The sequence below is a fragment of the Eumetopias jubatus genome, unplaced genomic scaffold (assembly GCF_037043125.1).
Source record: "Eumetopias jubatus isolate StellerSeaLion01/CBP00866 unplaced genomic scaffold, mEumJub1_p1.0 scaffold_16, whole genome shotgun sequence".
Lineage (NCBI taxonomy): Eukaryota > Metazoa > Chordata > Mammalia > Carnivora > Otariidae > Eumetopias > Eumetopias jubatus.
This window is the reverse complement of record NW_028274822.1, coordinates 69,152,992-69,166,745: the sequence shown is the minus strand read 5'-3', so window position 1 is coordinate 69,166,745 and position 13,754 is coordinate 69,152,992. Positions and strand designations below refer to the sequence as shown.

General features: G+C 40.2%; 1 protein-coding gene and 1 pseudogene across 5 annotated transcripts in view; one reads left to right on the top strand and one right to left on the bottom strand.

Moving 5' to 3' along the window:
• The window catches only part of SLC5A1 (solute carrier family 5 member 1), a 73,834-nt gene extending 69,354 nt beyond the window's left edge, over window positions 1-4,480 (top strand). For 3 of the 5 annotated variants that reach the window (XM_028124703.2, XM_028124705.2, XM_088019690.1), the window contains one exon: window positions 4,263-4,480. In XM_028124703.2, coding sequence (XP_027980504.1) covers window positions 4,263-4,480 — 218 coding nt within the window. Of the gene's footprint in view, window positions 1-4,254 lie in introns of all 5 variants that reach the window. The other 2 variants (XM_028124704.2, XM_088019691.1) reach the window with 2 other exon arrangements.
• A 5,909-nt stretch (window positions 4,481-10,389) lies between these two features.
• Window positions 10,390-11,604, bottom strand: LOC114225193 (dnaJ homolog subfamily A member 1 pseudogene; annotated as a pseudogene).
• Window positions 11,605-13,754: the final 2,150 nt, after the last annotated feature.

Genomic DNA, 13,754 nt, shown 5'->3' with positions numbered 1-13,754 from the left:
GTTTATCTTTGTGTATGGGGTAAGAAAATGGTCCCGTTTCATTCTTCTGCATGTGGATGTACAATTTTCTCAACAGTATTTGTTGAAGAGACTTTTTTCCATGGGATATTCTTTCCTGCTTTGTCGGAGATTAGTTGACCATAGAATTGAGGGTCTATTTCTGGGTTCTCTAGTCTGTTCCATTGATCTATGTGTCTGTTTTTGTGCCAGTACCATACTGTTTTGATGATTACAGCTTTGTAATAGAGCTTGAAGTCTGGAATTGTGATGCCTCCAGCTTTGGTTTTCTTTTTCAATATTCCTTTGGCTATTTGGGATCTTTTCAGGATCCTTGCAAATTTTAGGATTGTTTGTTTCAGCTCTGTGAAAAATGCTGATGGTATTTTGATAAGGATTGCATTGGTTGTGTAGATTGCTCTGGGTAGCATAGACATTTTCACAATGTTTATTCTTCTAATCCATGAGAATGGAATGTTTTTCCATTTCTTTGTGTTTTCCTCAATTTCTTTCATAAGTGTTATATAGTTTTCAGAGTACAGATCCTTTACTTCTTTGGTTAGGTTTATTCCTAGGTATCTATGGTTTTGGGTGCAAATGTAAATGGGATCGATTCCTTGATTTCGCTTTCTTCTGCTTCATTCTTAATGTGTAGAAATGCAACTGACTTCTGTGCATTGATTTTATATCCTGAGAGTTTGCAGCATTCCTGTATGAGTTCTAGCAATTTTTGGGTGGAATCTTTTGGGTTTTCTACATAGACTATCATGTTGTCTGTGAAGAGTGAAAGTTTGACTTCTTTGCTGATTTGGATGCCTTTCATTTCTTTTTGTTGTCTGATTGCTGAGGCTAGGACTTCTAGTACTATGTTGAACAACTGTGGACATCCCTGTCATGTTCCTCAGTTTTTCCCCGTTGAAGATGATATTTGCTGTGATTCCTTCATATATGGCTTTTATGATATTGAGGTATGTTCCCTCTATCCCTACACTGTGGAGGGTTTTTATCAAGAAAGGATGCTGTATTTTGTCAAATGCTTTTTCTGCATCGATTGAGAGGATCATATGATTCTTGTCCTTTCTTTTATTAATGTGGTGTATCACCTTAATTGATTTGTGGATGTTGAACCACCCTTGCAGCCCAGGAATAAATCCCATTTGGTTGTGATGAATAATCCTTTTAATGTACTGTTGGATCCCATTAGCTAGTATCTTGGTGAGAATTTTGGCATCCATATTCCTCAGGGATATTGGTCTATAATTCTCCCTTATGGGGTCTTTGTCTGGTTTTGGGATCGAGGTAATGCTGGCCTCATAGAATGAGTTTGGAAGTTTCCTTCCATTTCTATTTTTTAACAGTTTCAGAAGAATAGGTATTAACTCTTCTTTAAATGTCTGGTAGAATTCCACTGGGAAGCCATCTGGCCCTGGAATTTGTTGGGAGATTTTTGGTTACTGATTCAATTTCTTTGCTGGTTATGGGTCTGTTCAGCTTTCTATTCCTTCCTGTTACAGTTTTGGTAGTTTATGTGTTTCTAGGAATTTATCCACTTCTTCCTGGTTGCCTAATTTGTTGGCATATAGTTGTTCATAATATGTTCTTATAATTGTATTTCTTCAGTGTTGGTTGTGATCTCTCCTCTTTCATTCATGATTTTATTCATTTGGGTCATTTCACTTTTCTTTTTGATAAGTCTGGCCAGGAGTTTATCAATCTTATTAATTCTTTCAAAGAACCAGTTCCTAGTTTCATTGATCTATTCTACTGTTTTTTTTTTTTCAATTTCTATATTATTGATTTCTGTTCTAATTTTTCTAATTATTTCTCTTTTGATGGATTTAGGCTTTTTTCCCCTGTTCTCTTTCCAGCTCCTTTAGGTGTTAGTTTAGGTTGTGTATTTGAGACTTTTCTTGCTTCTTGAGGAAGGCCTGTATTACTATATACTTTCCTCTTAGGATTGCTTTTTGCTGCATCCCAAAGGTTTTGAACTGTCATGTTTTCATTTTTATTTGCTTTCATTAATTTTTAAAATTCTTCTTTAATTTCCTGGCTAATGCATTCATTCTTTTCTTTTCTTTTATTTATTTTATTATTTATTTGACAGAGAGAGACACAGCGAGAGAGGGGACACAAGCAGGGGGCGTGGGAGAGGGAGAAGCAGGCTTCCTATGGAGCCGGGAGCCCGATGTGGGGCTCGATCCCAGGACCCTAGGATCATGACCTGAGCTGAAGGCAGACGCTTAATGACTGAGCCACCCAGGCGCCCCTAATGCATTCATTCTTTAGTGGAATATTCTTTTTTAAAAAATTATTTGAGAGGGCGAATGAGAGAGAGAGAGCACGCATTAGAGGGGGAGGGTCAGAGGGAGAAGCAGACTCCCCGCTGAGCAGGAAGCCTGATGCGGAACTTGATTCCAGGACTCCAGGATCATGACCTGAGCTGAAGGCAGTTGCTTAACCAACTGAGCCACACAGGAACCTAGTGGAATATTCTTTAACCTTCATGTATTTGTGGTCCTTCCAAATTTCTTCTTGTGGTTGACTTCAAGTTTCATAGCACTGCAGTCTGAAAATATGCATGGTATGATCTCAATCTTTTTGTATCTGTTGAGGGCTGATTTTGACCCAGTAGGTGATCTTATTCCATATGCACTCAAAAAGAATGTGTATTCTGCTTTAGGATGAAATGATCTGAATATATCTATTAAGTCTATCCGGTCCAGTGTGTGATTCAAAACCCTCATTTCCTTGTTGATGTTATGCTTAGATGATCTGTCAATTGCTGTGAGTAGGGTGTTAAAGCCTCCTACTATTATTGTATTATTATCAACCAGTTTCTTTAATTTTGTTATTAATTGGTTTATAGAGGCATAAATACTTATAATTGTTAGATCTTGATGGATAGACCCCTTTGTTAAGATATAGTGTCCTTCATCTCTTATTACAGTTTTTGGTTTAAAATCTAGTTTGTCTGAAAGAAGGATGACTACTCCAGCTTTCTTTTGATGTCCATTTGCTTTCAATCTGGAGGTGTCTTTGGGTGTAAAATGAGTCTCTTGTAAGCAGCATATCAAAGGGTCTTTTTTTTTTTTAAATCCATTCTGATGCCCTGCGTCTTTTGTTTGGAACATTTAGTCCATTTACATTCAGAATAATTATTGAAAGATATGTGGCATATCTTCTCAATTATTCTATTTTGGTGGAATGACCAAAGTGGAGGGGTACAAGGAGACTTGCCCCTCTTTCTTATGTTAATGAGAGAAAAGAGAATAGAAGGAGACTATTACTTCTTGACATCTACTACACACTGGACATTCTCTAATAAAATCTTATAATGAAGAAGGTATTATTTATCCAATTTTACCTGCACTTGAAGATTAGATAGGTGTATTAGCAAAACCATAAAGATGAGTTTTGGTTACAGTTCTGACATATGTATGTGCTTAATCACTAAGGTTATTTGCAATTCTAAAAGTCTGTGACTCTTAAAAATGGGAGAGTGGAGAGCAGTAGTCTCTGACTATGGTGTTGAAACACAGTGGGCTTGATTTAATATCTAGTGAGCCATAGACCTGGGATTCTAATCCAGGTCTGTCTACCTTTAATGCCTCACCTGGGCTCAGAGAAGAGAATCAGTTCCCTTGGTGGGCATCCACTTTGAATGGCAGGGCCAGTTGGGTGGTTTGATTCAGCAATATTGATATGCAACATCAGATCTTAAGCTCTGGAATTGTTCATTGTTGCTGCCCTATGTCAGGGAGTATTCAGACCAATTATTACCACATGGCTGGATCTGTTATAAAGCTTTGGAACTTCCAGGTGTAGCCAATATGCTCCTGAGTCATGCAAGTCTCACTGCTTTCCAGTAATGTGGTAAACAGATATGAGTTTATATGGTTTGCAGGTGGATTTTCCTTGTTCATATGTCATAGTTTCCCAGTCCATTGTTAACATTTCTTTTCATAGACTATTATTTCCTGTTTGATTCTGACTTTTCTAAATAAAAATGTATTTGTGTTGGCCTGACAGAGATAAAGCTTAATTTAGTTGATCATAAAGATGTAGAATTCACCCATTACCATCATCTTATAATTAATTAAGTTTACTCAAACATTTTGTACCATTTCCATTCCGGCAAACAAGAAAATTGGGAAATGTCTGAAGAATGGCAGATATTTCCTTTTCATGGCATCTTCTCTGGAACCTTTCCTCCTGCCTCTTACTTCTGTATCTAACCATCCTTTTATACCTTTCCCCTGACACAGAAGTTCCTGAGGAGAAAAAAGGATGCTTCAAGTGGGCCTATGATCTGTTTTGTGGCCTGGACCAGCAGAAGGGTCCCAAGATGACGAAGGAAGAGGAGGAAGCTATGAAGCTGAAGATGACAGACACCTCTGAGAAGCCTTTATGGCGAACAGTAGTGAACATCAATGGCATCATCCTGCTGTCCGTGGCCGTTTTCTGCCATGCATTTTTTGCCTGAGCCTTGCCTTCTGTGGCAGGCCTTGTTCAGGAAGGCCAGACTTTTTACTCTGCCTCCTTAACTTCTATTCTGTGGTGTTAAGCTGCTGGTAAACCAGCCAAGTGTAAATTTTGCCCAGTTGATAAATGTGTACAGGTGTAATTACAGGCTAACTGAAGAAAAATCATTAATTTGCTTTTAACTTATGTATTTGAAGCCAGTGTGATATCATCAGCTGTATATATTAGAGCTGCAGAAGGAAAGTCCAACTCAGTCATGTCCAGGAAAAGATGCAGTAAGAAAGAAGCCCTGCCATGTGTGATGCAAGTTTTTCTCAGATAGATTCAGTGTGTTAGTGTTGTTTGTGATCCTTGAATATTATTTTAAGAGTTGTAGTCTCCCTGGTTCATGCTGCTTTCCCTTCATGACCTTCTCCCCATCTTTTTTAAAGAGAAATATTTCCCCTCTCATCATACACCTGTCAAGTTTTTCCTGGCACAAGAAAAATCAATCTGATAAACTAATGAATGCATTGAAGCTGAAGATGGGAACTTGATAGGGTCCCTGCCCTGGGTGTTTTGCTCTTTGAAGGGAAAGCCTGGGTATGGCAGAACTTACCCCAAAGGGAAGGACCCAGGCACCAGCCTCAGGCCAGTGGGGAAAGTGGATAATCTTGAGTCAAAGCGATTTTCTGGTTTTCTTTAAATTGTCTGTTATGAGTTCCTCATCTTTGAGATTTCACTTATTTTGTCATTTGCTGTGTCTGGAATGTCTTTGGCACTCAGCCACGTTTATGGACCAAATGCATGATTTGGGCACTTATTTATAAATACTTGCTTTATTTTTATGTAAGCCTGGCCCTTGGTTATTTATTTATTTTTTTTGGTGGCTGCACAAAGTACACAGTACACACTCTGGTGACTCTCATCAATTGGAATACATTTTCCAGAGGCCACTCTTCCTCATGGTGTGGATGTTGACATATGAGCTTAGAAGCTGATCTATATCACATAATAGAACAAATGTACCTCTTGGAGCATCTGTCATTTCAAAGCAGCCACACTCTCCTGTAACATGGAAACAATTATCCCAAGATTCTCCTCTCCATGAGTTCATGTGAGCACAGTCCTTCCTTTTTGGGATGTCTTGAGTGGAGATCATCTATTGACCAAAGTTAGGGTAGGTGTCTCTGTTCTGAGTAATAGCATTCAACACTTTTAGTTGACAGGAGTGTATTTCTTGTTGAACCTGTTTCCTAGGGAGCAGTTTTTAAATATAATTTTAATTAATTAACTGATTAATTAAAATCTTTTAGTCCCACCCATGAAATCTCAATTATGTTGTAATATAAACTTTGAAGTTAAGAAAAAGTCATGATGTTAGTGTTGACTGATTTCAAGCTGGTTTAGGAAAAAGCTGGGATCTGAGGTGCTGTGGAGCTGAGAGTGGTTCCTAGGCATACAAATGGTTCAACAAGCAAAGGGATGGCTTGTTCTTGTGGAAGGAAGGACACTAGTTGATACACCCTCCATATTGCCCTTAAGTGAGGCAGAGAAGAGGGGAACATGGAGAATTTCTTGTGGCTGGCATTACTCAGCAGACTCAGTTTCATGTGGAGTTTGTGGTATTTTTGAGCTTTGAAAAGATAAAGGAAAAGGATTGAAAGCTGGTGGATGAAACGGGCACAAAGCATCTAGATTGTCCTGGGTTCAGTTTCTGGCATTGCCAATGATTCATGTGTATTTTGTAGTAAATTATTTTGTCTCAACTGTGTATTTTTCTCTTTGAAAAATGAGGACCTTGGTGCTTATAGCATCTACATACCTCCTCTGGGTGTGACTAGGTCACTTTGTAAAGAGGATAACAGATACATACATGAAAGATGCGAAACAGATGTTATAGTAAGTGGCATTTAGTCCCATAAATTAAAATGTATTACTTTGATACTAATAAAAACATTAAGAAATGTAACATCTAGGTTTCCTGTTTTCTAGATATTCTAAACAGATACTGACCATATGTGTGGCAAGCTTTAGTTGGCACAAGATGTGGATTAGGAAATAGGAGCCAAGACAGTGGAGAATAGAGTCTGGCAACTTGAATAAAAGGTAGCAAAAGAGATGATTTCAACTTCAAAATCTCTACTAAACATGAGGTAACTCTACTTTCAATGCATAATGTCTTTTTAGGACAGACTAAGTCACTTGGATGACCAGGGGCCAATAAGTGATAAATTGTACTAGAATAATTTCAGGAGTACATAAAAGAGGTACTTTTTTCCTCATATGGAAGATGGGTATTTGGGAACAGAGTGACTTTTTATTATGGTCTGTTTATAGAACTGAAAAATCATGTCCTATCAGGCAAAAAATCTTTGAATATAGATGACTATTTTATTTATTTATTTTTATTTTTTAAAATTTAAATTTAAATTCAATTAGCCAACATATAGTACATCATTAGTTTCAGATGTAATGTTCAATAATTCATTAGTTGCATATAACACCCAGTGCTCATCACATCCCATGCCCTCCTTAATGCCTTTCACCCAATTACCCCATCCCCCCATAGATGACTATTTTAAAAAGAATCTCCCCAAATGAAATCTCCTTTCCTGCAGAATGAAGTTAGTCTGTGGGCCTTTGGTTTACCTGGGAGCATTGTTTAATTTTATGTAACTGAGTCAAGCATTGGTATTCACTTAGAGGATTTCTACCTTTGGAACTCACTGGAACCTACTCTTTCTTGGTGTGGAAATCACCATCTCCTAAAAGATGCATTACAGCTTGTCCTGCTTTACAAAAGCAAACCTTGGGAGAAAAACATATGTGCACTTAGTTGGTGGAGAGTAGTTTCTTAACTTTCTTCCCAATCTAGCCCCAAGAAAACTTCTTCTAACCTCCAGATTGGATTTTGGGGAATGAAATTATTTGAATGAGGTGCCATTGCCTTGATGGGTTGGTAGTATGGAATTAGAGAAGTGTGGGTGAGGTTAATGGCACCAGTGCTGCTTGATTGGCACTGGGTGAGTGTTGTTTAGTCCCAGAGCTCCATATTCAAATCACAAAAGCTCCTAGTAAGCTTTTGTAGTCCTAAAAGCAACTTAAAGAATATGTGATTTGATACAATTAATCCCCTGCTTGAAAAACTGTTAGCAGGTGGCGCGTGAGTGGCTCAGTCGTTAAGCATCTGCCTTTGGCTCAGGTCATGATCCCAGAGTCTTGGGATTGAGCCCAGGGGGTCCAGGATCAAGCCTATCATGCTCCCAGCTCTGTGGGAAGCGTGCTTCTCCCTCTCACTCTCCCCCTGCTTGTGTTCCCTCTCTCGCTGTGTCTCTCTCTGTCAAATAAATAAATAAAATCTTAATAAAAAAAGAAAGAAAAACTGTTAGCAAATGCCCACCTGATAAAAGGGACCTTCTTGGGCATCTGAGTGGCTCAGTTGGTTAAGCATCTGCCTTCAGCCCGGGTCATGATCTCAGGGTCTTGGGATTGAATCCCACATCAGGCTCCCTGCTCAGGGGGAGTCTGCTTGTCCCTCTCCCTCTGCCCTGCTCGTGTGTGCTCTCTCTCTCTCAAATAAATAAAATCTTAAAAAAAAAAAACAGACCTCTACACATGAGTGCTGGAAGCATGTACATGTGCATTTAGGAATCAGATAAAAGGCTTAGAGCAGTGGTTCTCAAATGATAGCCTATATCAGAATCCCCTGGAGGGCTTGTTAAGACACAGATTATTGGGGCTACTCCCAGAGTTTCTGATTCAATAGGTCTGAAGTGGGGCCTGAGAATTTGCATTTCTAAGTTCCCAGTTGATTTTGATGCTGCTGGTCTGGGGGACCACACTTTGAAAACAACTACTTAGAGTTAGTTTCCAAAGAGGTTTCGTTTCATCTCCAAGGCAGGCAGAACTGGAGGAACCTCTTTCTCAGGCCCCATTTTGAGATTTTTATTGATGTATCAGGACCAAAACTCTTTTCTGAAACCAAAGTTGTGTAGGTATGGCTAAGGCACATTACCATGTCAAGGTATAGAAAAATCCACCTGCCCTACCTTTAGGGCCTACCTGCTTAATTATGACCTCCTCACTAGATGCCAAGGCTTGACATTTTACCAGCTTGACTTTTATTTTATATTTCATACTCATCACATACCATATACATGCTGGCCCTCAAAGTCAGTTTTACAGGTGGAATTTTTTACAGATGTGGAAGGGGGCATAAGGGGAAAAAGCACTAACACTTACTGGGCATCTTCTATGAGCCAGACCTTGTAGGCAGTACCAAATGACCCCACCTAATCTTTACAATAGTTCCATGAAATAATTTGGAGGAAACTGGGGTTCAGAGATTTGGGGACTTACCCAAGGACCTTGGATGGATTTTGGTGGTCATGGCCTAGAGGCTGACAATCCCCTCTCTCTCTTACAGAATTTCCCAAGACAGCCTTCCAACAGCAACACATTTCTCCTTTAATTCTGGGTATCTTGGAAAGGGGTGGGATGTGGACAAGTCAGGAGACCAACATCTATTGAGTCATATTTATTAATATTAACAAATGTTATAAATTTGTAACATTTAAATCAGGGAGTTAAGCATTTCTATTTCTGTTTTCAGATGAACAGTGAAGGTTCAGGGAAGTTGATTGTTTTGCTCATGGTGGGTCTGTCTCTAGAGCCTGTACCCATAGTTTTGGTTTAGGTGAATATCTCCTCCTTATCAAATAGTGATAGAAATATATCTTTTCTGTGAAAGCTTCTATTCTTCCATGAGGGCTCTTTCAAGACTCTCAGGACATGGATAAGGTTGTTTTCTAGTTGTTAGGCTCCGAGAAAAGCACAGAGTGTGTGTAAAGGGATTAATATCCAGGCTGGTTTAGGAAGACTCAGAGTTCCTGTTCTTTTGAAAATTCAGTTAAGATAAATATGCAGTGTTATGTCTGAAAACCTGTTATTCAAATCTCTGCAGCTGGGTTGGAAACTGAAGCTGCTTCTCTGTCAGTGAACCATATGGCTCAGAGCCTTCAGTTACAAGTGAGATATTTTACTCTCACTGATATAATTTCAAATAGCCAAGTTTCTCTATAATTTTAAATAATGCATTTTCAGTACCATGTCCTTGATGTGAGTTAACATAAGCTATTTTTACAGTCTCACACTCCTTATCTGTCGTTTTCATATGCCAGCTATGACCACTCCAGGGCCAGGGTCCTGACTCCAGAGTTCTAGTTCTTAAGTACCACACTACACTGTCTACCCAGAGATGTTGAAAAGGAAAACTTAACTTGTTGGAATAGAATACTTGGAGGATGGGCTAAAAAGCAGAATGGACAGCACTGAACTTAGTGGATAGAAATATGAAGCCCAGGAATTATCCCACAATGTACTAAAAAGAGGTAAAATGATGGAAACTGTGAAATAAAACTGAAAAGATATAACCCAGAAAGTCCAACATCCATCTCACCAGAGGGCCAGAAAAAGAGTAGGCAGAACATGAAGAGAGGAAATGATGCAAAGAAAGCCAGCAGTTGATAGCCAGACTATTCAAGGGATTCCTGTGAACCAACAACAACAATAACAACAACAGCAACAAAAAAGGAGGAAACCATTAGGAAAAAGATGGATAAAGAATATAAAAAGTCTTCAAAGATAAGTAAATCAGGATGACATCATAAAAATGGTGACATCAGCAAAATTTGGAGAGGGCCACTCCAACCTCTCACCTACTGACAGAAACATTGAACAATGGGCAGAAGCTGTCAGAACCAATTTTGGGAGAATTCAGGAAAGCAATCAAAAGTTTATAGCAACCAAACAAGCACTGAATCAAGAAAAAGATACTACAAAATGTTGACTGTCACCAAAATAGTGATGGTCACCCTCTCTCTTGTGTGGTGGCAATCTTTTTTTTTTTTTTTGAGCTTTTATATTTGAGTTTATTCTTCATTTAAAACACTACTATAGTTGAATATTAAAACAAAAACAATAGCAAGTAGTGAGCTATGATTATAGTCCTTCACTCATTCACTACTGCATATAAAATGCCAGCAGTGTTTTTCACTGGCCCCATTAAGAGGTCTGACACTGAACACCACCCCTGGGATGATGTTCATCATCCTCATAGGCTTCCCCATTGTAATGGCGCCATCTTTCCTGATTTGAATCAAAGTCCACCAGTTCTACCTGGTCCATTTCATCAGTCTCTTCTACTTCCTTCCTCTCAGGTAGGAGTTTTTCCAGCAAAGAAAGTTTATCAGGAGAGAGAAAGCCATTCTCAGGAAAGTTTACCTTAAATTCAATGATAAGGCGACCCTTCTCATATGGTCTATGATAAATTGGCATGCCTTCATTTAGCACACACTTGATATCTCCATGCTTGACAATTTGACCTGGGTGAGAGGTGATGACGATGGTTTGGTTGTCAAGAGTAGATATTGGCTTTTGAAAGCCACACAGTGCTTCAACCAGCTGTATGTCCATACACATGAAGAGGTCTTCTCCTCGCCGAGTAAAAACAGCGTGGTCCTTCTGATCTAAAACAATGATAATATCTCCTGGTTCCAGTCCTGGTTCTTGGTCTCCTTCACCATGGAATGTTATCTTCTGGCCGTCCTTCATGCCTTTGTCAATATGAACTTCTAGAATCTTCTTCTCTCGAACTATCTTCCTCCCATTGCAGCTTTTACATCTGTCTTTGGGACTGATCCGTTCCCCATGGCCCTGGCACTCCATGCACACAGACTGAATTTGCTGAACCATTCCAGGTCCTATCTGATGAATTCTTATTTGCATTCCAGTACCTCGGCAATTGGGACAACATTCGACTGCTCCTTTCTTACCACCTCGGCCTTTACATTTATCGCAAATCACATTCTTTTGCAGAGCTAGTTTTCGTGTTGCACCATTATATAAATCTTCTAAGGTTACTGAGAGCTGATGCACAACATTTTTACCTCTCCTTTCTCTCTGCATCCTTCCTCCTCCTCCAAAAAACATATCAAAGATGTCCATGGGGGAGCCAAAACCACCACCAGCTCCACCTTCCTTAATTGCCTGTTCTCCTCCTTTGTCATATAATTCCCTTTTCTTTGCATCAGAGAGTACTTCGTAAGCTTGAGAAATCTGTTTAAACTTCTCTCCTTTGGATTCATATCAGGGTTGTACTTCAAGGCCAGTTTCCTGTAGGCCTTTTTCAATTCCTCTTGGGTGGCATTGGGTTTGACCCCCAAAACATCATAGTAAGTGGTTTCTTTCACCATTTTCTACAGCCGGTGAGAGGGCTGAGGCCGGTGTGGGGGAGCGGGAAGGGGCGCGTTGCTGGGTGCAGCTCGGGCAGCCGCCGCTGCTCCGCGTCTCACCGAGCGTTCTGGAAAGTTCCCGTGTGGTGGCAATCTTAAAACAGCAGCAGTCATAAAGTATCAGTTGTCTTAAAGTGGGGGCAGCCTGTGTCCCCATTTCCCTCTGTCCAGGGGAGCAGAGCAGACCACATTGACAAATTACTGTGTATGCCTAATCTAACCTGTCTGAGGGATGCCTGAGGGACTGACACAAGGTGCTCCTCTCTATTTCACTTAACTCTAAACTCAGACTGGAAAAGCTTGAAACACTGAAAGCCAAATTAAACAAGCTCCGGACACCTAAGATTCTACTGAAAACCTACAGTAGAAAAAAAAAAGCCTACAGGGGGAGGAGGCAAGATGGTGGAGGAGCAGGGGATCCCATCTCAACTGGTCCCCAAAATGTAGCTGAATATCTATCAAACCATTTTGAATACCCACGAAATTAGCCTCAGATGTAAGAATATATATCTGGATCTCTACAAGCAGAAAAGCGACAGCTTTTTGCAAGGTAAGTGACTGCTTTTTGCAAGGTAGGACGTGTGGAATTGTGAATCTGTGGGGATATCGGTAGATAAACAGAAGGGGGATGGAGCCTCCATAAGCTGGCTCTTGGAAAGTGATAAAACACTGGAGTGCAAAATCAGAACCCTGAAAAATCTGCTCTAGAAGGGGCTCTGGAAATGAAAAGGCAGAATCTAGATAGGGCATTATGTTCTTGGGATATGAGGAACCAGAGAAAAAAGGGGCTTCCTGAACTGGTAGAGTGCCTGAGCAGTGGAGCCAGGAAGCAGGTTATGGTCAGCAAGCCCAGGAAGAGACTCTCAGTTTGGATTGCCATAAACTGTGAGCTTGGCCAGTTGATAATAGCTCTTCTCTTGAACAGCTTGAGAAAATCTGGAACCTGCACCTGCAACCTGGCAAAAACTCATAGAGCAGTAGTGGGACAGAAAGGCCTTTAGAGCAGCACCCAGACACTATCCAGGAGCTTTTGGTGTGCACAGGATCCTGCAGCTGCTTGAGGATTTAGAATCATAAAGGGCAGTGGCACTCCTGGGCCCCTCGGATGACCTCCAAGAGAGTTGCTATGGGTGCACATTGCAGGAAGTTGCAGTTTTGGTGGTGCACACAGAAGTGGAGACTGTTTGTCCTGGAGGGTTTATTAAAGAGGGCAGACTGAAGGGCGCCTGGGTGGCTCAGTTGGTTAAGCGACTGCCTTCGGCTCAGGTCATGATCCTGGAGTTCCGGGATTGAGTCCCGCATCAGGCTCCCTGCTTAGCAGGGAGTCTGCTTCTCTCTCTGACCCCCCCCCCCGCCCATGTGCTCTGTCTCTCATCCTCTCTCTCAAATAAATAAATAAAATCTTAAAAAAAAAAAAAAGAGGGCAGACTGAATTTTCTGCCTTGGCAAAAGATTTGGTTGTGGCCATTTTTGCTCTCATCCTCTGAAGAGGCGCAGAAAGCCCCCAGGGAACAAAAGCCACAGAAAGGAACAGTTTCCACTGAGCCCATCCCCCAAACAGGGGGTGGGGCAAATCCGCGCAGGCAGGGTTACTGAGAAAGAGCATGGCAAGCCCCTCCCCTAGAAGACAGGCTGGAAGAACAAGGGACAACAATCCTATGGATACCATAAGACTGTAAAATCTCAACACCAGGGGAAAATTGTATATTGAGCTCCAGATGTGGCCTCATGACTTGTTTGTTTTTTGGATAAAATTCTTTTTCTTTTTTTTTCTTTTCCTTATGCTTTTTCTCTGTCTTTTTTTCTTTTTACCATCTCCTCATTTCAACTAGATGTTTATTATATCAACTTGTAGTTCATAGTAGCTTTTTAACTTCTATTTTTCACACCTGTATTTTTTATAGATATATGCTTTATTTTAGTTCTTTTAAAAAAATTTTATTTTATAATGTTATGTTAGTCACCATACATTACATCATTAGTTTTTGATATAGTGTTCCA